The sequence below is a fragment of the Talpa occidentalis genome, unplaced genomic scaffold (assembly GCF_014898055.3).
Source record: "Talpa occidentalis isolate TD23 unplaced genomic scaffold, MPIMG_talOcc4v2.1 talOcc4.8, whole genome shotgun sequence".
Lineage (NCBI taxonomy): Eukaryota > Metazoa > Chordata > Mammalia > Eulipotyphla > Talpidae > Talpa > Talpa occidentalis.
This window is the reverse complement of record NW_023605194.1, coordinates 92,658,146-92,684,764: the sequence shown is the minus strand read 5'-3', so window position 1 is coordinate 92,684,764 and position 26,619 is coordinate 92,658,146. Positions and strand designations below refer to the sequence as shown.

At 36.6% G+C, this 26,619-nt stretch overlaps 1 protein-coding gene across 1 annotated transcript in view; it reads right to left on the bottom strand.

Moving 5' to 3' along the window:
- The window catches only part of USH2A (usherin), a 635,462-nt gene that overhangs the window by 152,418 nt on the left and 456,425 nt on the right, over nt 1-26,619 (bottom strand). Inside the window, 4 exon segments of the mRNA XM_037497740.2 lie at nt 1,723-1,944; nt 9,548-9,716; nt 12,526-12,529; nt 13,882-14,076. Of these exon segments, the coding sequence (XP_037353637.1) occupies nt 1,723-1,944; nt 9,548-9,716; nt 12,526-12,529; nt 13,882-14,076 (590 nt within the window).

Below are 26,619 nucleotides of genomic sequence, written 5' to 3'. Positions count from 1 at the left end.
GAAGAACCGTGGAGCTGATCCGACTCACAGGCGCTGAGGAATGCCTGAATGTGCTTAAGAAATGTTTCCTCATCTTGGAAGGTCACACTGAAGTAAATAAAAAAATGATTCTGAAATTGAGGTTCGTGGATAGATTTCAAGGGTGTATGAAATGGCAGCCAATTTTTGTGTGTATTCTATTTGAATTTTTTTATGCTAATGTAATTTTATTTGAAGTGAGGGTTCATGACTTTCAAAGGAAGAGATTGCATGCTTCCTCCTCCCCCCCCAAAAAAAATTAAGGGCCACTGTCCTAGTGGCCAGTAACCTGCTCCATTTCTTAGATCAGGTTCTGATGTCTCTTTCCTTTTTTTTTTCACTACCATTCTGCCACACGAATCTACTTTATCTCTTTAAATCACAGTGCTTATGATGGCTTTGACTCTTCCCTGAGTAGAAAATAACTCAAAACAAATTTTAGAGCATACCAAAGTTGTAAACTATTATCAGAAAATGATAGCTCAATGATTGAAGCAATCCATTGACAATTTTCTATATGATGATATAAATTATAGAAAGAGAAGTAACTCAGAAATCTATGGGAAAAATTCTTCTCGCTGATATATACATAAAATAGTAACATCAGAATAATATACAACTGAAATTCAGTGATATATAATAAAGAAATATATAAAAACTGGTTAGCACTATTGTCAATTCAACAAGTATTTAAGACAAGAAGAATTAAAATACCCTTAAATCTTAGAAAGTCTCTGGGTAGACATTTCTGCATATTTGACAAGAATCCTAAACATTTACATAATATTACAATGAGTTGTGAAGCTTAAAGCCACATTTTAAAAATTAATATAATTAAAAAATGTTTTGACTCACCATGAGACAAGTAGGACTGGATTATCTATTTTCTTTATAGATAATTACAGTGCAAAGTCACTGTCTTTTGAAAAGTTTATCATGTCTATAAGTTCAATATGTCTGGAAAAGGAGGGATGTCAGAAGCTATATAATCTAAACATACTCTTTTATGCTAGTGGGGATATCCTAGGTTTCTTTTTAGATTTGTAATTTTGGACATTTATTTTCACTTTTAAATAAATATTTATTGTATTTTGTCCTGTTTTCAGCATTTGGTTTTCTTTTTTTTTAAGGAGGGGCCCCTAAATTGTGTAACTTTCAGAGACACAAAAATCTACCTCTCACAAGCAATGTAATCTCGAGCAAGTGTCTGATCTCCATGCCTCAGTTTCCTTATTTTAAAAAATATGAATAATAATAGTGCTTATCTTTTAAGATTATTAAAAAGATGAAATGAGGTAAGAATATATAAATCATGGGTTGTAGCCTGCTAGATAGTAAGTACTCAATTGATGATAGTAATAGCTATCAATTTAGGATTATGGCCGGCACTTGCTAGGTTGCTAGGAAATGCTCCCTTAATTCAGAGTTAACACATTCATGTTAATTTTTGTTTTTGGTTTTGTTTGTGGTGGGCACGACACTATTCAAGAAGAAAGCATTTTGGTGTTTTTATGAAATTCACTGCATGCACGTAAATAATAGGAGACTACATTTTTATTTTCTATACCACATGTACCTAATTGTTTCAGAAGATAGAATTGCTGTGAGCTTTAATTACTTATTTGTTTTATACCTAGGGCACATTTTCCACCTCTCTGCTTCTCAGATTCTGCACCTGCTGAAAGGTAGACTAGAGTTCCTTACCTGGAAGATGCCTGTATACCACACTCTCTTGTTCTCCACCACAGCACTCCAAATCTTTGTTCACAATCTGTCCACTACAGCACTGCTGGCGATGGCCATCGTGGAGCCTCCCAGCACAGCAAATCTGGTTTCCTGAGGAGGAGAACGGCATTCGGCCACAGCAGGAATCGCTGATGCCAGTGGAAACCCGATTATGTTGTTCATCTGGACAGCATACTTCACCTGTCAATTTAGGGCAATAATAACCATTGCATGATTGCATATAAAAATATGCTTTTGATTCACAACTGAATTTTAGCACAGTCATCTTGCAGATGCCAACTGGTTGACAGAATTACCGGAAAGAATATGGTCGTATGATAGTCACAAAATCTCAATGCAGCTTCAAGGGTTTTGAGTTAAAGATGTAGTAACATCCTAGTCCCTTATTTAGGTTTTCTAAATTCCTGCTATAAGTGAGACCATCCGGTATTTTTCTTTTTCTTTCTGGCTTATTTCGCTGAGCATAATCCCTTCCAGTTTCATCCATGTTGCTGCAAAGTGCATGAGTTTATCTTTTTTGATTGCTGAATAATATTCTGTTGTGTATCAAGGGGGGTGGGAATTGTATGGGGACTATAACCATGATGAAAATGCATACATTGTGCAAAAATGAAAAATGATGTAAAATATATATAAAATAAAAAAAATGTATAAACTTGTGTGTCTACTCACATACATACACACTAATTTAGAGGTAAGACTATGTTGAGTGTTTCCTCTCTGACCCTTAATAAACGAGAACAATAAGTCTAGAGTTAAGGATTAAGTTGGTTGACAAATAGTTTTCCATCTATTGAGTGTAATCTTTTTTTTTTTTTTCTCTTTTTGGAAAGTAGGGTGGTTTCAGAAATCAACACTTGATGGATTTAAGTTTCTTTAACCAAACTATATTGATTGAACTAAACAATATTCCAAGAGGGTGTTGAATTAAGAGAGAGGAAGTAAAATTACTGTATTCAAGTCAGCACACTGGTGCTTTCCTGGGCTATGGCGGATGCTGAGGTTTACTAATGTAGTGACACCCATAATCCCTTTTTCAAGATAATCTGGGAAACAAGAGCTAAGAATAAAAGAAACTTTTGCCTAGTGCCTTGGGATCAAAGGATTTAAATATTTTAAATGTTAATAGTGAGAGTTTTTTTTTTAATGCAGAAGCTTCCAACAGACAAAAAAAAAAAAACCACTCTAAAAGACAGAGAAAAAATTAAAAATGCTTCCCTTAAGGATACCTTGGGAAGGACTAATGACAACTTAAGTGGATCTAAAATCCTAACGTCACCTTTCCTCTCTAGCTTATGACCCACTACTGAATTGATTGCCTCATGACCCCGAGTCCTGACTTCCTCCTCCTTCTTGCCTATTTCCTATTCCTCCCTCCTTCCTATTTCTCTTTTTGCACCTTCTATAGACCCTTTGCCCCTCCCTCCACTGCCACTTCTTAAACATAACTTTCTCCCTGGACAATATCCTTTCATTATATCTTATAAGGTATGTGAGTATGATGAGCAACCTATATAATATAGTTAATTGGACTTCATCATAATTAAAAGTGTTTTGTATCAAGAGATTATCAACTTATGAAAAGGAAACCTGTGACAGAAAATATTTGTAAATCATATAGCTGATAAGGGATTAATATGCAGGTACATAGAGAATGCTTACTTTCTCAAACTCAACAACAAAACACAAAGAACCCAATTAAAAAGGGGAGAACACATACGCAAGAATAGATCCTGACAGAACAACCTCTCTGTTCAGGTCCCCAGGCTGGTCCATCCATAACTGACCCTGACACAAAAGAGAGAAATCTCCATGCAGTTGCACAAGTTTCATATCTAATTGATATTGGGTCTACTTTATTTCCCATAATTTCTACTACTTTTATGATACTCTTAACTAGGAATAACCAAAGTGTCTCAGGGTTGAAATTTCAAATCACTTTCAGTCTCTGCCTTTCTCTTTCTTGAATCAACACTTTTCTGTTTGGTCATTTCATTCCAGTGCATCTGTTGGGAGGAGGCCTACTTTGTAAATGTGGTGTTATATAATTACTTCACACATATGACATCATATTTTTCTGGTATATTGGTAGAACATAAAGGAACTATACTGTATTAAAATTATATTGAAAACTGTTATAGAAGACAACAAAAATGCCGTACTTAGAGACTATACTCATTATTTCAGATAATATTTTATATGATCACACTGTAATAAAGAAAAAAAACACTCTATGTAGTGTTTTGATGGTTTGATACCAGATAATTAGTGGGTAGGATCGTGGGCTCTGGAGCCAAAGTCTCAGGTTTTACATCCCATTTCCTTCACTTTTTAGTTGTTTGCCCTTCATTAAGTTACTCAGACTAGGTAATATTAGTAGGAGATTAATGTCTGTTGTCCACTGAGCTCCTGGGCTCCAAAGCTTGCCCAATTGTTTATGTGCAAGTAGAAGAAAAGCTGCATAGTCATTATGAGCAGATGAGTAAAGGGTAAGAATGAACATCCTTTAAGTGACAGAAGATGGTTTCCAATGAATCACTGTACAGCAAGGGCTTGCGTGTCCACTTCAGAGCCTAGAAAGGGACAACCAGTTTAAAAAATCAGATCCTATAGACCAAGGATCCTCACTGATTATTTTTATTCTATAAAACCAAACAATTCTTTATCTAAGCTGACTTTTCAAAATTGACCTGAGTTAACCTATCATGCCTAAGCAATGAAGACTCCATAAAAACACCAAATGGAAGATTCTAGAATGCTTTCAGTTTGGTAAACATGAGATTTGGGCATGGAAGTTTCCTGTTCTTTTCTTGATCTATGTATCTCCTCCAACTGACTGCGCCTGAATACTATCCTTTGTATTAAATAGGTGATATAGTGAGTAAACAGCTTTACTGAGTCCTGTGAGTCTCTCTAGTACATCATTTGAAACTGAGGAGGGCAATTGGTCAACTTCTGATTTGCAGCCAGCTAATCAGGCATTTGAAGTGAAGTCTTAAGTATTGAATCCTTAACCTATGGAATCTTCTGCTATCTACAAGTAGACAATGTCAGGCACTTTGCTGGTATTCAGGAATAACCACCACACACTCCATATAGAAATTAGGTCTGAGCGCCAAAACACTACCCTGATAGTCACTGTCTCCTCCCACCCAACAGCCTTGGCACTCACTGACTTGCTCTTCATCACAATCCTGTATTTTATACATGGATTCTCACCATTTGTAAGCTTTGGAGACTGGATTCTTTCACTCAGCATTGTGTTCACATTTTTGGTATGTGGCAAGAGTTTGTTCCTTTTCATTGTTGAGTAGTATTCCTTCATGTGGATGTACCATGTGTCCATTTACCTCTGAGATACATTTCAGCTATTTCCAGTTTGCTACCATGAGGAATAGAGCTGCTGCAAATATTTGCCTGCAAGTTTTATGTAAACAGAAGTTTTCATTTCTTGAGGGAAAATACCCGTATGGGCAAGGCATACTCAATTTTCTCTCAAGAACTGAATTCCTACAATGCTGTATAGGGGCAACTGTTGATTGATGCTAAAATTGGGGAAGTTTGGTATCTGTAAGTAGAAGGGGACTTAGTGATTTTTTCCCGATGATTTTACCAGAGCCAGTGAAGGAGAAATAGGCTTACAAATGAATAGTAAAGTCATTGCATTTACTTTCCTATTGGTGAAGGGATTTTTCTGTTTATTCTGAAATGCAACTACCACCCTTATTTCTTTAATCTCCACAGAGAATGCAGTGCCTCTTATTGGCAAACTTTTCTGGGTGTGTACAATGGTTGAGGAATAACAGCTGCCATATCAAATGTGAGAGCAAGCAAGTGTGAATTTATTGAAGCAAGAGGAAAGAACTGACAGCAGGAGGGGGTCCAAGGGAGGATGCCAGTTTATTCCAGCCTGCCCATGACTATAGCCTGTCAGATTTCCTGTTGCCCAATGTGCCGACTACTGATTAGGTACTAGGTGGTTGGGGAGTTTCGTGGTGCTTGTTTTTCTGTTCCCCAATTATCCTGTAACCCTATTTTACTCTAGGTGGTGGCTAGCTCAGCAACATTTTAGCAACACACTCTGTTTTTCTGAGAGATGTTTTGTTTGTTCTTTCCCTGTATTGTTAAAAATCACTGTCCCGTGTCTCAGCCTTTCCTTTTCCTTCAGTCCATGCAGTACCTATCCCTATCAACATCCTGTGCCACATCCAGGGGCAACTTCTGTTAACTAAATGTCACTTGGGACAACTGTTAGCTTTGAGGAAAATAGTGGACACCTTTTTACAGGGAGAACTAACCATTTTTTGAGAAAGCCACTTTTGTCTATCACAAATGTTAATTGGTTTAAATATTTTAGCATATTTCCCTGAATCCCTCAGAATCTCATTCAGCTGCTGACAGAAGAAAAGCCTCCATAAAAAGGATGTGGATTATATCAATGAGAAGTAAAACTGATTTTTTCCCTCAAAAAAGGGCTATTAGACATAAGATACAAGGATCAGTCACCTTCTCATTAACCTCTTAAAATGAATCTATTTCAGACAGGCTTGAAAATGTTTTCTCTCTAAAAGCTACAATGCAGTCTTAACAGTTAATTGTTATTCTTATCAAAGAATGACCTGCATTAACATTTAGCTTGAGGTCATTAGCATATTCATATAGAAAGGGGGATGGAATGAGCATTCTTTTCTCTGTAGCTCTTTGTTTGGGGTGTTAGGGAGTTCTGAGAAAAAATAAAGTAAATATTATTAACCAGTATTTCAGACCTATCTATACTCACTTTAGTGGTGCACTGGACCACAGCTATTGAATGTTAATTACATTTTGACAGAGGATGGGGTCACTACACTTTCTTCATGTAAATGGTGTTAAGTTTGCTAACAAAGACCAGGGCTGAAGACAGAGATCCCAACACAAATTCTTCATCTAGGTGCTTGGAGATGAAAGACTAGCAAATCACAAAAGGCATGAGATTACATTTTTTCTCCCTGACTCCATAGGAGGCATTACAAAACTTTAAAATGAACTACCTCAAAGGAGTCTGAAAGTGGGCATGCTCAACAGTTAGGTAGATATTAAAATGCTTGAGGCCTGAGTTATATAGTTTTAATATGGAAGTCATGGAAAGCTTAAAAACTTCTCTTGTAAAAGCTACTTAGTTAAAAATTTTGTATACCTTTGAGTCTCCAAGGTTGATCTCATTTTTTTAGGAAAAAATGTAAAATGAAATTAGAAAAAAGTAGACTGTTAAGATCAAAATCTGATACTTTGTATTGTCATTAACTGTTACAAGCAAATATTTCTAAAGTTAATAGATGTGTTAGATGCAGCCAAGTATTTTCATTAATTTTAAGGGATAGAGGATATTTTTCAGAGTTTAAATAGTTCATTGCAAATCATAACATGAAAATTTTTTAAGAAATTTAGAAATTAAGACACTATTATTTGGTCCAATGTCAGAGAAACAGAGAAGTCTAGTATGGTCTGTTGCTGTGAAGAATAGTAAGACTGCAACAAAAGAAATTTTCCATCTCATCTGTGAAATTATTATTTTTAAAGCAATGTTTTTTTGCAGGGCTAGGAAAAGATAAAATAAGGTTAAAACCTCCTAAAATGTAAATTATTTGAGAGTAATGCATTTAACAGCATTTGATGAGTTGTTAACACTCTAATATTTTTGTACAAAGAAGTCAATACTTGTCTACAAAATCATTATTTTTATTTTCACCATGTGTTTTCTTATGTGGAAAATTGATTTGAATAAGAGTTACTCAATTATGAAAGTATTTTTGTGTGAGAATCAAAAAGCACACTCCTGTTGTAAAGACAGACTTTTCTACTAATTTTAAGGGAAAATTAGAAAAAAAGAGAGGATCTCCACCTTGAATAAACTTAGAGCATTAGTCATTTCACCTTCATTTTCTGCTCAAGTGTTTTGCAAAGGAGATACTGGGTGAGACCATTTCTCATTTCACATGAAACCCAAAGATGTACTGAACAATAACTGACTGAACAAGATATTTGGCACAGATTTCTTGGTAAATTAGTTATCTCAAAGCATCAGCTTTCTTCAGGCATTTGAGTACTTAACTTTCTTTTCTTTCTCCCATATCTTTATTCTATACTTTTAAAACAGGTACAAGCATTAAACTTAGGTGGTAGGAAAAAATAATTAGTATTCTCAATAACTTTTCCAGGATAAGGAGTAATAGACAGTGGCAGTAATGAAGACACTTAGAAGTCTGGAATAATCCAAGACCAGAAATAACAAATGTAGGTGAGGACATGGAGAAAAAGGCACCATCTTACAGTTTTTCTTTGACCTTTGATACACTGGTTCAGCTCTTATGGAAAGCAATATGGAGGATCTGCCATATGACCCAGCAATCCCACTATCTACCCCCCAAAATTCAAAAACACTAGCTTGAAAGGAAATCTGTACTCCCACATTTATAGCAGCACTATTAGTGACAGCCATACTGAATACTGAAGATGAGTGGATCAAGAGATGTGGTACATAAAGACAAGGGAATATGCCTCATTCATCTAAAAAGATAAACTCATACCACTTGGAGCAACATGGATGGAGCTGGGAGGGCTTATACTAAATGAAGTAAGTCAGAAGGAGAAAGATAAATACCAGATGGTATCACTAATAGGTGGGATATAGAGAAATCAAAAGGTCAAAGACAAACTGTAAAACCAACCTTTGAACACCGACCATAGATCTTTGGCTTTTGGAGGGCAGAGAGAAAGAGCGGTGAAAACAGGAGAATGGGGGAGAGCACATGATCTAAGGTGGAGGATAATGGGTGCTCTGGTTGTGACTATACTTGATGGGGGTAACCCTATACTATCAAAACATTAGCAAGGGATATGAAATAATGACATTTCAGTAACAACAAATAAATTAAAAAGAAATTGAATTTTTAAAAATATAAAAATGATGTGAACATGTTTTGGTTTTGTAAGAAGCCATAGGCATTGAGAAGAGCTGGGGTTTTGGAGAGACACACTGAGATTTGCATTTCGACTCTCTTGCTCCCATCTATGTGAATCTGGGTAAGTTGTGACTATCCTCTCTGAACCTATTTCCTTATCTGTAAACTTAAAATACCATCTCCTACACCTGTGAAGATAAACAAAGCAGTATAAGTAAAACTTTTAATATTTACCCTGACAGAAACTTGGTGTTTTATATATGCCAGTGGTTATCTTTTTTGTCAATTACTTTTGTTGGATATTGTTGCGTGTGGCTGAAATGGAAAAATGTCTTATTCAGTTGGTTGATAGAAAGAAAATAAAGATGAGGAGAGAAATTTTCTATTTGCTATTCTTTGCTGTGTCCCTCCTCCTGGACCTAAGAGCAATTAGTGGATTCCAACAGTGGACTAATCTCAGATAAATGGAATTTGTGGCTATAATCCATTCAGAATAGAAATTGAAGAAATGGAGAATAGTCTCATGGAGTGAAATACTTAGAAATACAGAATTCACAATGAAAATGTTAGTCATGTGAATAAGATAAAGTGGGTTATGCAGACATCCAGATATATTTCTTTATGTAGCAGATATCACAAATCCCTGTATTCACTCTCTATTTTTTACCTAGCCTGCTTAAATTCCAACAAAGCTGAAAAAAGAAGTAATACTTAGAGCTGACCATTCATTATCTATTTGAGGTTCTATTTTTCTTGGACTTGAAATAGTTAATTCACATGAGACATGTCTTTGCTTTTTCTGGTTCCCAAGATTACTGAGTACAGCTGGGGATAATCCTTACCTGGTAGGTTTCTAATATAATACGCAGAGCAACAGTGATGATTTGGCTGTGCCTCTTGTATTTGGCCACCACCACAAGATCCAGGTGATTTAGAAACAAATGGGATATACTTGTCTTCACAACAGTGGCATCCAGATTGGGAGTCATAGAGATCTCCATTACAACAAAGCTGAAAGTTGGAAATTGGTTTAATGAAATAGAAGTTTAATAAAGAGAATCACATCCCATCTCCCAAGAAGATATAAGAATGGTCAACAGGTACATGAAATGATGGTACTCAATGTTATTTAGGGAAATGTAAATTAAAACCACAATGAGATCATGGAATAATAACTAAAAAAAAAAAAATAACAATTGCTGGAAAAGATGTGGAAAAAAGGAATGTCATATAGGTGGGACTATAAATTGTTATGACCTCTATGGAAAACAGAATGGAGGACCCTCAATATTAAAAACAGAACTTCCAGATGGTTTAGTAATTCAATCAGAGGAAATGAAAATACTAACTCAGAAGATATCTGTGCTCCCATGTTCATAGTAGCATTTTCTATAAAAGTCATGACATGGAAACGACCAACGTGTCCACTGATACATGAAATGATAAAGAAGCTGTGGTGAATGTTTGTGAAATACATCAGACACAGAGAGAAAAATACAGTGTATTCTCACTTACATGTGTAATACAAAAAAAGTAAAAGAAAAATCTAAAAATAGAAAAAGAGATCAGATCTATTGTTAGGAAGAGGATAGGGGGCCTCCCCGTTGGTGCAGCGGTTGAGCGCTGGGTTGCGAAGCTGCCTGCAGCCTCTGCAGCCTCCCCAGCTGCTCCCCGCCACCGGAGGAGGGTCCCACATGGCGCGCAGACCTCTCCTGCTGCCCGCTGCTCCCCTCAGCAGTGTGCTTCGGTCCTTCTGCCTGTTCTGCTCCCGCTCTGGCTCTGGTGAATTCTCTCACCTTCCCACGCTTCTGACTGTACCCAGTGCATGTATAAATAAATAAATAAATCTTAAAAAAAAATAAGAAGAGGATAGGGAGAGGGAGAATGGGAGAAAGTGGTGAAAAGACACAAACTTCCAGTTACTAGATTAATAAGTACTAGGAGTGTAATTTACAAAATGATAATAGTTAACACTGCCTGCCATCTCATATGTAGGAAAACAGATGAGAGTAAATGCTAAGAATTCTCATTACAAGGCGAAAATCATTTCCTTTTTTCTTTTCTTCTATCTTTTTTTTTTTGTATCTATAATAGAGGATGGATGTTAGCTGATCTATCATGGTAACCATTTCACAATAGATGTGAATTGAACCATTATGTGTATGTATTAAACTTACAGAGACATAAGTCAATTGTTCACTGTAAAATTGGGAAAAAAGGTATATATCATCATATGCCATATGATATAATTTTTTATAATAAAGCCTTGACTTGAGGTCAAATATAGCATTCTTGATAAAATTAAAAGCTTTAAAAAATGTTTTTCCAGTATCATTCAAATTGTATAAATGTAATTTGATATAATGTAGCTTCTTTTTAGCCTTTAACCACACTTTGTGCTCTATTATAAAAACACTACAAATATGAATGTCAGTGTTTCCTATGTAATGATGATTTAGAATTGTAAATGAACAATTTCCTTCATATATATGTTTTCATTTTTATTGACTCTTCAATTTGAAAACACCATATCTGTGGAAACTTGTCTCTCCTTAATTTTAGAGGTATGAATTGCATTTTCCTTATAATTTATATGATCACTTATTTACTTATTTATGAACCTCATCATATATACATATATATATGGCTAGATATAGATATACTATATAGATAAATTAAAATCTATATATTATTACAAATTTATATATGGAAATGAAGTTTGAAAATCCCTTGAACAGTGTGCTTTCTACAGGAGCTCTAGAAGAAATTATGTGCTTGAACAATCAAATAATTACTTGCATGCTTACTTGAGGTCTGAGAGACTAGCACTTTGTATATATAACAAACCAAGCAGGGACTAATGGCTGAAATGAAGCCTCAGAACCTAGACTTGGTTTAAGTTGGAAAACTGCTTTCTGTGGCAGGTAAAATCAACCATTATCTAAAGGTGTTTCTCTTTTTCCTTTTTGCTAATAGTTATTTCCAGTCTACATGAACATAACAATCAAGCTCAAGTATAATGTGGTGCTCCAAAGTCTTCAAAAAATTCACTCAGTATCTCATTCATGTATCAAATGTTATCGAAGACCCAAGAAACTGGACTCAATATCAAAGCTGATCTCTGTGATTCTTCATGTAGTCTCACTAAACCAATTGCAATGGATTTTTCTGTTGTGTTTAGTTAAGCATCGAAGATTCAAAGGGATTCTAATTGCAAGGATATGGGTTGACACCTCTCCTCTTGATGTCTTGTTCTGTGTGAAAAGCAAACTTTGAAATTATGACCTATTTTTAAGAGTTAAGTAGAACATATTTTTATATATGTGTCTGGGATTTAGGAATGCTGGTCATTTTTTGCTTTCAGGCTGAAAAAACACATACCTCCCTTTTGATTTATAACCTCAACTCTTGCCTTGGTGGCATGATCTTAAAGCATTTATTAAAGTCCATTCATATACAGTATGTTTCTAGAAAGCACACTGGGCTTTGCCCTTCAGGAAGCATCTCTAGTACTTTTCATTCTCTCTTGAAATGATGATTGAATATTTCATGATGGGACCTGTTCACTTCCATCCTCTCATTGATAATGCCATTTTTGGGACCTCTCAGCCTTTCTTCTAATCCACTCTGGTTCAATTCATTGTTGGGTCCCCAGGGGGACATTGTCAAGCAATTGTTTTTCTTGGGAGGTGTCCCTCTAAATAGTATATCTTTATTTTCTGATTCAGTCTTCCAGTTGTCTCAGGAAAAATAAATAGAAGTTTCAATATCTTGAACTCAAAAGTTTATGCATCTGATTTTCACATTTTCAAGATTTCACCTTACTTTATGGTTTCCAAAAGCAATTTTTCAAATGATGATTCTTAAAGTGTGGTCCCTGGACCAGAATCAGAGGCTTCTAAGGTGGTCACACCTTAAAAATGCAAATTCTCATGCCCCACCGCAGACTTACGAGTCCCTGGAGGTGGGACTTGTGTTAACTGCAGGTTTGCTTCTAGCTGTTTGCAAATCACTCGGTAAAGATTGTATGAGTATTTTGGGTCCTTTGATGTTTATAGTGATTCAGTCAAGAGAATCTTAGACTTTTCTACATCTTTCCAAGCTGTTGCTCTAGGAAATATATTCATTTAACCCCAAACAGAAATTTACAAATAACTTTTATTCTTGAGATTTTAGTTAATTTGTGTATTCTTTTCACTGACAATACTAGAGTATGTCTTTAATCCTCAAAATGAAACCAAGACTTAGTTTAAGGTATCAATGCTTACTTCCTTCTCCTGGAGAACATTTTTAATGGGCAAATTTATTCCAGCATTTTTCTTTGCAGAAATCCTAAATTTAATTTCATTTAGTGAAAATATGTTCTTAGGACAGTGCACATTTTATGCCTAAAATGATGTAAAACATAGCCATAATGACAATTATGCACCCTAAGTGTCAAAAAAATATATGGTTAGTAACTGCTAGTTTTATGACATTTCTTACATGATAACTATGCTAAGTCAGTGTCAGCCATAATAATTTGTATTTGATCCATACCTCTTCAACAACTCACTTTCTTAATTACTGTGTCCTTTTGCAGTGAATCTTTTGAATTTAGTAGTAGCGTTAGTCATTAAATGTGTGATGCTGTTGACAAATAGGCACATTATTTCATTATATGAAATCCTACTTTCAAACTAAGGATTTTCTGCATCATTTGTCAATAAAAGCCATTTACAAACTCCCCCATCTAGCTGTATTATTGATCTGATTCCTAAACTGCAACTAATATGAACATTAATCTGCAAATAGCCATAATTTAAAAATATTTCTGACAAACCATGAAAAGCACCGTTCACAGTTTCTCTTCAGTGTCATGTAAACAAACACCCACTTGTGGCTGAATGGATTTGTTATAAAGAAAATTCAGGTCACTTGATCAAATACAAATTTGGGAGGTTCCTTATCAATCCAGTAAATTAATATTTTCTAGGAAGATAATGAAAAATGAGGAGGCCAAAATGCTCATGTGGATGATAAAATTTTGATAAGCATCCTTTTTCCCCCATGGGGTCTTCTTGATAGACTAGTGGAAATATTGATTATGATAAACTGTGGTTTAAGCAGCAAGCAATTCCACATGGAGTGTGTAGTGAGAAAAACGTATTTCATTGACTAGTTTGAAAAGCTTTACCTTAGTTCAGAATAGCACCTGTGTCCACAGACAGTCTCAGGCTTTTGACATGTGACTACTTGGCAGAGCTCACCACCACAGTCCCTCATTAACTTCTGGGTTTTGGGGCATGAACACCATGTTTTCCAAAAGAGATCATATCCCAGAATGATGCCATTTGACTTCCCTGGAGACAGCCAATCAATGAGAAGGGGCCTGCAAAGGAGAGAATAATCAATACTCCTGAAAAGATGGCAGTTAACACTGCTGCTATCAGCCTCGCCTACTTTTCAATTAATCCAGATTTGTCAAAAGGAAGGTTTACTTCATCAGTGTTCTAATTAAAAAGCTGCAGCAAAAGCATGTATATAGAGAAATATATATAAATGCACATGCACATATATGTATATCCACACACATATACACACATATATGGCATATATACCACATATACATACACATAAACATATAAATGGGGAATATCCATGCTAAATTATACTACTATATAGTATTTTTGAGAGCCAATCAATACTATTTAATCTTTTGGAGAATAACATGTGACGAGAGTCCAATGGTCTCCCTCTTCACATTTCAGAGCTAAGAACCCAGTATCACAGTGGTTAATTTGGAAAAATCAACAGAAACTGTTAGCTTGACATATAAAAATAAGACACAAGTAATATGATTTGGTAAATAGGATGAAATTTAGGGTATGTGGCTAACCATATAATATCAATATGCATTGATATTATAATGAGCTTGTAAGAGCAAGATGTTATATGTAATGATAAAATTGATAAACCTCCAATTATACTTTACTTTGATACAGCTTCATTTTTGACTTATAAATTTAATTCATTCTCTAAAACTTATTTAAATACCATGGTCAGATTTAGTGGTCAGAAATGTAGGAAATGGAGATTTCCATACCCAATACCTTTACATCGCCACATTCTTTTTTTTTTAAGATTTTTATTTATTTATACAAGCACTGGGGTACAGGCCAGTGGCACGGGAGGAAGAGAGGATTCACCAGAGACAGAGTGGGGAGCAGAACAGGCAGAAGGACTGAAATACACTGCTGGGGGAAGCAGCAGGTGAGACAGGAGAGGTCTGCCGCAGAATGTGGGAATCTTCTTGGCTGACTGGGAGTCAAACCCACGATGCAGAGGCTGTGGACAGCTTCACAGTGCTGTGCCCAACCCGCTGTACCACCAGGGAGGCCCCTACATCACCATATTCTTAAAAATGTTTGATTTTTAGAAATTGAACAATTTCATTCTAAACATAACTATACTTTGGTGGGATAGACAAGGAGGGCATAACATCTGACAAAAACTTTACTGCACCTCAATCTATTAATACTGAGTCTGCTGTAATGAAGATCATAACTTAAACCTGTTCACAGGGATTCAACCTTGAATAAAGTGAGTTAACTCTGAGGTCAATGTTACAGATTCTAATTCTGCACGTAGATCTCTATGCCAAAATGATGCAGCTGGGGTGACACACCCATCCAACCCTTTGTATTTTTTAATGAACCCTATATGCAGTGAGTAATTAAAGCATCAGAGATTTGGACATCACATGTTCCTGCAATTCAGCTTGTCAAAGAAAGCCTACTACTTGCAAAGCATTAGAAAATACAAAACGATTATTTTTGTTCTTATTTTCTAAAAAAGAGGGTTAATCTCTGCCGTTCATGAATAAATGTATTTTTATAATTCTAGAATACCAACCATGACAACTAACCAATCACAAATAGTTACAGGGTATTTTTACATATTAAACATTCCAATAAGTATTTGGAGGGAAGCAAACACAGGAGAACTTACTTCCAATACTTTGGTAAAGATCCTACAATAAAAATCCCTTAATAATTTATATTGACCACTTTTCTGCTATTATGTATAATAATATTTTTGTTATGACTTTCATTTTAAGGAGAATTATATCTTAACAGGCCAAATTACTGGACCTATCAGAATTCCAAGTGACACTGCATATTAGGAATTCAATTAAGTCCAAACATTTACATTAAAAAGCAGCAGTCAAGATAAACCTTGACATTTTAATAGACTGCTAAAAAAAAAGGAGAAAATGATTATTTCATTTTCTTGGGAGGTACAAACATAACACATTCACTAATCAGACTCTGTAGATAGGAAATTAATGTCACCTATAAGCGAACAGTTTCATAGGTGACTTGTATGGTCACCATTATTATTCTAAGGTCTTTATCCAATTCTCAAAATTAATCCCACATTTTGCAGCTACCTCTTTTGTATTCATTGCATAATCAACTACAGACAAGACTACATTTAAGTGACACTCAAGGGTCTGTCTCATCCACAAAAGATGGTGAACCAATATGGTGTAGAAATAATCATGTAGCACACCATGACTCTGTAACGTCTCTTTCCTGCATAGTGTAACTGTGAAGTGAGGCCATCTATGTTTTTAGTTTTGCTTTTGAGGCTGAGTCAGACACATAAGAGATGATCAAGGAATATAGATGGATGTTTAATAACTATCCACTTCTGATTACAAAGAGGGATACTGCAAAATCTATTGGATGCTGATTTAAATTATAAGATATTTGTGAAAAATTGATGCCACTACATCATTTTGACGTTTAAGAATAAAACAGAAGGAATAGCTTGAACCACAGATGAATGTTAAATATTGGGGAGACTAGCTGAAGCTTTCTTAGTACACGTCAGGTCATTAAATGTTGCAGGTCATGCAGAAGCATCAACAGGTCATAAGACCTTGAATGGACCTTTTTGGGGTAGATTTGTTCATAAATGAATTATTAGAGTTATTCAGCTCTAGGAGATAGTTATTTTACTAGGGGATAAAATTTAAGCTACCTTCTTGAAGTTTCTGATAAAAGCCACCTTGTCTACAGACATTTTGACACTGAATCATTGACTTTTGGGATATTTTAATTGCAGCTATTTCAATTTGTCGTATTATCTGTAGATTTATGAGGGTGCCTTCTGTTACTACTGTGGATGTTACCTCTCTTCCACTTGTAACTTCAGGAAGTGCAAAACAACATTGAAGATGGAAAGGAATGTGGAAAAATAATTTTTTATCGCCTACTTTATGCAGGTGACTATTAAAATGATACCGGTGATGCGGCATTTTTATGAAGAGCTAGAGTTCCCACTGGTATTCTTTAATATTTAATTCTAATATTTTATCACCATTTTGTTACAATGTTCATGTTTGAGCCAAAGGAAAAAAAAAAGACTCTTCAGCTACCTTAAGACACTATCAAAATTGTTATAGATTGAATAGCTCAGATTCAATGATTATCTTTACACAAGCTTTTCACTCCCAACTTACTCCATTTATTCATTTTTGTCATATAACACTCAAATTCTTCAATATTATTACAGATTATGGTTATCAAAAAGGATCAGGATTCTTTTAACATAAGACTAAATATGTATAATGTGATAAAATACTAATTTTCTGCTCTCCAATCAAGTCATTGAATGTTTCATCATCTACTAGAATGTTTAGATAACATTTAGAAAAAATTCCAAAAGATAAAGCCCATATCTTTGAGTTTACAGCATACACACATAAAGCCTGTTGACTATTACATAGCAGTATGAAATAAAGTGTTTAAATGGGAAGTTCAGGCCACAAATATCATGAAAACACAAAGATCACTGTCTTCTAGACTAAACAATGTGGGTTTCATAGGAGAAGCGGTTGTGAACTTGAATAGATAACAAGAAGATGGGCAGAATTCTGAGAGGAAGATGAACGTCAATAAACGTAAGACATGGAAATCAACTTAGAGAATCCCAATGGTCAGATACTAGCCAAAACAGCTGCAATGACAGGACAAGAGATGAGTGCCACACCAGTGATCAGCAGCCCGCTGTTCTCAGGAGCCAGTAGATGCCTCCTAAGATGACTAGGCTTGAGCGACCTTGAAGGTACAGGGACCATGATGTCAGCCTTCTGAGATGAAGGGACTCCAGCCAGAAGATCCACTTTCTAGCCAGAACTTATTGCATTTATTCATTTTTGTCAGTCTTATATGTAACACTCAAGTTCTTCAATATTTGCTCTGTTGGCACCATAACAGACCAGTCACAGAAGACAACTCACATGAGAGGGAACTAGGCTATAGGGAGACCCTACAGAAAACTCTCAAGGGAAACAAACTATTGTCTAAGAAAGTGTCACCTGCCACACAGAGGCTCTGATGGCCACCAGTGATGACAGTGAAATAACAACATTGAGAAGAGACATTTGAATGGAAGGGAACAGGAAAAGAAGAGCAAGGGGGAGAGAAAGGGTGACTGGATGTTAGATCTGAGCCCATCAAACTGTAGAATCACTGTACTAGGTGTGAGTTTAATATTCAGCTGGAGAGGGAATGAACTTTTAATACGTGATCATGAATCTTAATTATCAAAGTAAGACTAGTACCAGAAAAACAACTTAAAGCCACAAGATATTCCTGAAAGGTTTTCAAGTGCGGAGGAGAGAACAGTCAAAGGCTTCTGATTAATAGGCAAAAAATAAAGCATTTTCCTCTTTGTAGCTCTTTGAATTAAGATAGCTACAGAAACTGATTATATAAACTCAAATGCTGAAAGCATGACCGAAGTGGGGTGTTGGTGGTACAAATGGAGATGAGCACATGAGAAGATTCTGGGAAAGAAAACATATTATATAACTGATGTTTAGTGAACATATGGGGTTACCAAAGTTCCAAAATAACAGGTCTGATAACAGGTAGAATGGTGGCACACTTGCAGAAACAGATGCTAAGAAAAATGAGATGAGAATTAACTTCTGAGGTTTGAGGTTATGGAAGTGATGAGTAGATATCAGTACAGGAAATCAATAGGCAGCTGAATATATGGTACTAGAGTTTAGGGAGAAAATAAGGCCAGGATCTAGTATGCATCAGTATGACTACAACTGTGAAAATATTTGCACTATCTGAGTAGCAGAGAATCTTTCTGTTGAGGACACCCACATTTAATGAATGGATTTGGCATGAAACAAAAATATGGAACCAATGGGTGTTCTGAGGACTAGGAACAGAGTAGTCTCTAAAGGTCATGGTGAATTAGGAAGAATCATTGTTTTTTTTTTAATTTTTTTTTTTTTAGATTTATTTTATTTATACAAGAACCGGAGTACAGGTCAGATGTGCAGGAGAGTGAGAGGATTCATTAGAGACAGGGCAGGGAACAGAACTGAAATACACTGCTGAGGGGAGCAGCAGGCGAGACAGGAGAGGTCTGCTGCACCATGTGGGTTGCTCCACAGCTGGAGGGAACAACTGGCACTGCAGAGACTGCGGACAGCTTCACAGTACTGCGTTCAACCGCCTGCACCACCCAGGAGGCCTGAATCATTGGATTTTGACTGAGCTTCTTCTGTGGGGGCTATAAGAGGTAGAAGAAATATAAGAGGTGAGAACATGCATGTTGGGATGGTGCTCAATATTCTGTCAGGCCTTCTAGACAGGCAGTGAGTTTGCTAACAGAACTCACTGTCCTTCAAAACAATCCTGCTTTTTAGAAGCCATGATGAGGATAAGACTATTGGTCAGATCTGTACAGCAATACTAGATATAATCAAGAGCTCTGTGCATATACTTTCAAGATTCAAGCAAAAAAAAACAGTCCAAAATAAAAACTGTCTCTAACTGCCCATATTGGCCAGGGAGGGAGCTTAGAATATTGGTGAACTAGAGGTGATTTTGACACCCTACCTCTACAACCCAACAGTCTCCCATTAGAAAAAAAAAAATGGCTTAAACCATTTATTGTTACAAAATTGTAAATTACTTTGGTTTTCAATCTATGAGTCATTGAAAAGATCGAGGAAGGAAAATTAAGGATAGAAGAGATTCCCTGATCTCTAATGTTAATGTCATAGTAGAAAAACACAGGGACCCCAAATTTTCTCCTCAAATTTGGTGAGGCAAAAAGGGGAAATTTTTCTTTAAGCTATGACTTTTTGTGCCACATTGATCCTCAAGTTGAGGAACTTGAAAATATAGGGGGATTTATATAAATAATTGATGACAGTGGTTGGTCCGTCACCTGGAGGCAAGCAGCTGTGCTACCATACTAAAGACTTATGAAAAGTCGGTGTGGGTAGATTCTATATTTCTAATATACAAACATAATATAAACCAATTTTAATTAATAATAATAATATTAATAACAATAATACAGCCCTAAACTGATTTGGAATTGGAAGAACTGCCATGCTCCCAAGGAAAGACAATAAAATGACAGGATCTGTGAGTCTCATGTCTGGAAGTCATACATTTTGGAGGACTAGAAATAAGGTAATAGGGCCTCCCCGGTGGCGCAGCGGTTGAGTGCTGGGTTGCGAAGCTGCCCGCAGCCTCTGCGGCGCCGGTTCGATCCCCGGCTGCTCCCCAGCCACCGGAGGAGGGTCCCACATGGCGCGCAGACCTCTCCTGCCGCCCGCTGCTCCCCTCAGCAGTGTACTTCGGTCCTTCTGCCTGCTCTGCTCCCCGCTCTGGCTCTGGTGAATTCTCTCACCCTCCTGTGCTTCTGACTGTACCCAGTGCATGTATAAACGAAACAAACAAACAAATAAATAAATAAAACATGCCTCTATTAAAAGAAAAAAAAAAAAAAAAAAAAAGAAATAAGGTAATAAAGTCTCAACCTTGTTTATGTTCTTTTCTTAGATTATCCATTTACAGAGAATAAATAAGTAAACTTCCCAGGCAGCTTGGTACCCAGGGAAACATCAGCTGCTGTGTTTGTCATATTTCAATCAAAGCCAGAGGCAGCCAGTTATCTTCATCCTGTCTTGTCCTTACATTCTTAAGGGCCAGAATTAATGAATTAGCTATTGATTAAATTCCACTCTAGCAAATCCACCAAGGCAAATAAATGAACTACCCAGGGCACGTGTAGGCCATGGCCAGACATGTCCGGGCTATCGATCAGTCGTTAGTATTCTTTGGGGATACAGAAGCAGCTGATGATAATATGACAAGTATGGAAATTGGGAGGTAGAAATCGAGTTTGTTTCTAGAGGGGCAGCTCACAAAGCTGATCTGCAGACATGTGGGTGTGAAGGCATCCTTGGTTGTATGTACTAGGAAAAAACAAGAGCAAGCGCTTCTTCTGTAGTTGATGTCATCAAAAGCAAGACATGAGTTAAAGCTTAAAGCAAAGATGAACTGGTGTTCTCCAAGCACGTAATCTATTTGATTAATTAATTATTTTGCACTTAAAAATTATTTTTGTATCATTGACAAAATGGTGCAAAGGATGTACTGTTGTTTTATATCCTTGCAGGTTTACAGATATAATCTAACTGGCTGTACATATTAGAATACATGAAAATTAAAATTTATTGACTACTGCCTCTTGTCAAATATAAACAGAGAATTTAAGAAACATGACGTGTGTGTGTGTGTGTGTGTGTGTGTGTACACAAATACATGACAAATTATTTTAAACACTATTGAAGTGAATATAGTCTGTGGATATTTTATTTGGAATGATTTCACATTTGACTTTGTATGATACTAACATAAAAGACAGTTTTAAACCAAAACAGAAACCTAACTAAAAGGCATACATTGCCAGGAGTGCAATGAATTCATACACACACTCAAGTGCACACAGGAGGCTAGCTTTTTTGGTGTTGGTACGATTGTGATGAATGGCTTGGATACCTACACCTGCTCCTTTGAGTCTAGCCTTTGGAAGATGTTGCTCTGTTACAATAGATCTTTTTTTTTTTTAAAGATTTATTTATTTATGCATACAAGAGCTGGGGTACAGGCCATAGGTGTGGGGGTGAGAGGATTCACCAGAGACAGTAGGGAACAGAACAGTCAGATTGACTGAAGTACGCTGCTGAGGGGAGTAGCGGGCGAGTCAGGAGAGGTCTGCTGCACCATGCGTGCCGGTCCCTGACTGGCCGGAGATCGAACTTGTACTGCAGATTGCTTCATAGGTTGCATCTTAACCCCTTGCGCTACCAAGGAGGCACTACAATAGATCTTTTTAATAAAGGAAAGATTTTGCACGCCAATATTTAGCTGTGAATGATTTCTATTAACTTTTTGCTAGATCACTGACATTAAAAAAAAGAAGAAAGTGGCAAACCATTAAAATAAAGAAAATATGGCAGAGGGGGACTCTGCAAGCCAGCCAAGAAAGTGAACCTATCACAGTCTCTCTCTCCTATTGAGAGGAGAATCCTCACAAATCAGAAACAGCAACTATTTGAGGATGCTGAAAAGCTAACAAAATCGGCTGATCAAGAGGGGACCAAAAGTCTCCCATAATTTCCCATTCTTACCTCCCACCTTTAGCCCAAGAGCAGCCATGGTGTGCAAATGCACTGGGACAAGCAAAATGCAAGTGGGAAACCCAAGCGTTCTGGCCAGAGAATAAAAAGGCCTTGCCAGCCAGAGACTGTGAAGGAAATCCCTCCTTTATTTTCTCTTTTTCCCTCTGGGTCCTGCTGTGAGGGTGACTCTAGGCAAGGAGATGCACTGTGGCAGCTGTGGCCAAATGGGAATCTAAACCCTGAAGAAATCCATATCTTTCTGTCCAGGGATATCAGAAAAAGGGGTGTCTGTGGTCCCAGGAGCATGGGGGAAGGATCACTGTTAATGTTTTTCCCTATTTCATTGCCCCCAACATGCAAATTGTGTGCAGCCTAGAGGTTAGCATTCCAAGAGAAAAGAAACCATCTATTTCTAGACAGAGCTCTGGGACATGAAGTCCAAAGGATCTGGAAAATGTGGGAGAATTTCAGAGAAGAGAAAGCCAGGGATCTCTTAATTTTGTGTCTGAACCTACACAAGTCCCTGTGGAATTCAAAGCTGCACACAAATGGTAGGAAATTGGAGCCCAGAGCAAAGACTTTGAGATGGGAGCTATCACATAATCTCCCGGCCAGGTGCCAGAATAGCCACTGAGAAGTGCCTGCTTAGGCACATATGAAGCTGCATGGTATGGCTTTGGAGAAATGAACTGACTTGGAGCCTCTGACCACACAGGGCCAGGCACTTTGCAGTCTGCAGCTAAGCCATGAGCGCCTGCTGACACAGACTAAGAAAAACCTCAGTGCTCTTGGAAGGATTTGAACAGATGCCAGATTATCACAACCTGATATTCAAGAAACAATCCCAAATCACTCAAGGTTACATGAATAGAAAGAAAGATATATTACTAAAAAAAGCTAATATATACTATATATAATATATACTACATATACTAATATATACTATATATACTAATATATACTATATATACTAATATATACTATATTAGTATCAGACAGAATATACTCAAGTTATACTCAGACAAATAATAATAATAATATACTCAGACAAATATACTCAATAATAATAATAACAACTTATCAGGCATACTCAGGTAATTAATTACAATAATAAAAGGGTTCATTTACCAAGACACAACAATACTGAATGTGAATGTAGAGCCTCCCAGGTGGTGCAGCGGATTGAGTGCCATGCTGTGAAGATGTCTGCAGCCTCTGCAGTGTGGGTTCGATTCCCAGCCAGCCAGGGAGAAAACCACGTGGCGTGGCAGACTCCTCCTGCCTCAGCAGTGTCTTCGGTCCGACTGCCTGTTCTGCTCCCCACTCTTGTCTCTGGTGTATTCTCTCACCCTCCCGTGCCTCTGACTTACACCCCAGTTCTTGTACAAATAAATAAAATCTTTAAAAAAAAAGAAGAATGTGAATGTATTTCTCAACATTCAGAACTGCGGAGCGCAAAAAGTATTTTTTACTGTATATAAATTAAAACAATACTTTTAAAAAATTCAGGAAAACCAGAATCTTTTCAGAAGTTACTAAAATTAGGCTGCTCTTTCACATCTATGTCAGTTTTTAATAGAATCTATATTTTCTTTTCTTCACGTGACTTATATATCATTTATTTTAATCCCACACTTAATTGATATGTGAGTATGGGATCTAAGATGAAAGTTGTCTTACTTAGAATTTTGAAGTCATCGTTCCATTGATTTCTAACAATAGATGTTCTGCTCATAAGCCTGATGATATCATTCAGATTCCCTATGCAGCATGCATATGATCTGTCCTTTTTGCTTTTGTCAATCTGGTGTTCTGGAATGTTCTGAGGCTAGCCCCTTAAATGCTCCTTTGCCAATCACCTAGTCCTTTCTAATCTACCTAATCCTTTCACCCACACTGACTTTGGTAACTTTGGTTATCTTTCTTGGATGATTCCCCCCCTCTTTTTCCTTGGTAATCTATTTTTGGAACTCTGATTATCTGAATATTTCATATGTTGGATTTTTTCTAATTTTCATAATAATTTCTTTTTTTCCTCGATGTCTTTGCTTTTCATTGCACTGTGAGAGATATTCCCTTAAATATCTTCCTAAGTTTTAATTCAGGTTCCACACTTAGAATTTTTCATGAAGTCCTGTCCCCCTTTGAAATTCTTCTTTTCAAGTATCCTGCTTTTGCTTCGCAGACAGAAATAATTGTTTTTATCTCTCTGGGGTTAGTGTACATCTTACTCTGCACCCTGCATGGTCTCTATGTCTATTGAATTATTCCACTTTCTCATGATTTTTCCTCTGCCCCTCATTCCCATGCTCCATTACACATAGTAACCCTAATTCCTGTGTCCCTCTCTTCAGCTCCTCCAGAGAACACCCTCCTGATCTCCTAAGGGTGTTAAAAGCCATAAGGAGGAAGAGACATAGACAACTGGGTGCACAGCATGTAGGGAGGGGACATTGAACTCTGCCATTTATGTGTATGTGAGTAGGCTGCAGTGTGCCCAGATGTAGGCGTAATGTTATTTCTGGATGCATCTGCTAGGGTGTTTCTGATGAAGTTAGCACTTGAATCAGTGGACTCAGTGAAGCAGATTGCCCTCCCGATGTAGGTGGACATCATCCAATTTGTTCTGGGTCTGACTAGAACAAAAAGGTGGAGGAAGGGAGAATTCCCTCTCCCTACTTGACTATTTGAGCTAAGACATTGCATTCAGGTCTAGCATGGGGCTTCCCTTGTCTACCCTGATGCTCAAACCTGTAGACTAGCACTGGGACTCCACCAGCTCCAGGTTTTTGGGGTCTTGGGTTATTGGTTCTGTTGTCCTGGAGAATCCTGAGTAATTACAGGTTCCAACCACTTTTTCCAGATGTTCATCTAATCCCATGATTTCCATTTTGAACTTTACCTCAACTTCCTCTTCTTTACAAACTTTAAAGCTTACAAATTCTCAGAATTCCAGGTTCTGCAGGGCAAAATGGTTTGTTTGTGTCATTATCTTCCTCTACCAAGCAACACCTTGCAAATTTTTCTATCGCACTAGATTATCTTCTGGCCAAATACAACCTTCAAAATTGTGCTGCAATCTCTCTTCTGTCATTTCCTTTGCTTTTCTTTCTTCCTGTTAACAGTTTTTCATGTTTTTGTCATCAATTAATAGTTGGGGATAAACAATACTTAACTATATAATTGAGCAATGTTTTTCCTATTATCATTTACAAGAATATCATTAAAGGAAGAAAAATATCCCAGAGACACAGACTAATATTGGTATTTGTTAATTTCTTATAAAGTCTACAGATTCTTTGTGGCCACAAAGAATGTATCTATTCTCAAAGATACATTCCACATGCCATTCACTAGGGTCTGAATCACAGGGGTGCTAACAGATTAGAAATTTGACAACACTCACCCACCTACATGAGGCTGCCTTGTGTTCTTTATATCTGAAGTCCAGCATCACATCTTTTGTGATGCCTTCACAGATGACCCTGGGTAGAGTTTAGTATTTTTCTTTTTATGTTCTTGCACATTATAAACCTCTATTATGATGTTTTTCACATTGTTCTATAAATATTTGTTAGGATAGTGACTAACAAAATCACTAAGACCTTTCAAAATTTAGAACCATGCCATATACTTTGTATTCCTTTTGCCTCTTCCATGATTAAAGCTACAAATGTATCTGCTGAAAGAATAAGGTTTTTGCTGCCTCTCTCCCCATTTATCCTTTCTATAGTATGCAATGCTGTGGATGGGTAGGGCAATCTTCTGAGGGGGTTATCAATTAATTAGCACATCTGAAATTAGGAAAGTATTTATTATGTGTTTGATAGATGACATCCTCAAGAAGACAAGATAACATTTTTATCCTGGACAGCTAAGAATCCAATAACTTGGGGTTTTCAAATTATTTTAATCTTTAGTTCCCAAAATCAATATGGATATTTTTGAAATGATTTTTAATTTTTAAAAGCCCTAGAAATTTCAATGGCATAAAGGAATATTTAGTACTAAAATATTTTATAATAGATCGATTATTTTAGTCAATGTGCATGTGTATACGTGCCTCTGTATATGTGTGTGCAGGGCAAAAGTATGTTGTGGAGACACACACATTTTCTTTCTCCAGAATCAACTGAATGTAGGGGGGTAATTATTATCTCAATGTTGGCTTGGGATATCATACTAAATTGTCTTGCTAATTTTAAATTGCATAAAGACTCACTTTAAAACTGTGATCACGTATCAACAACAAAAGATTGCAAAACAAAAAATAAAAATGAAATAAATGGATTCTACCAAGAATCTGATAAAATTGGCAATGGTTTCCCAAGGACTATCTCCTGTATTTATTTTACAGATATTTCTAGCTTAGGGCAAACCGATATATGTAAATCTAATTTTTTTCCAAAGAGATTAAGT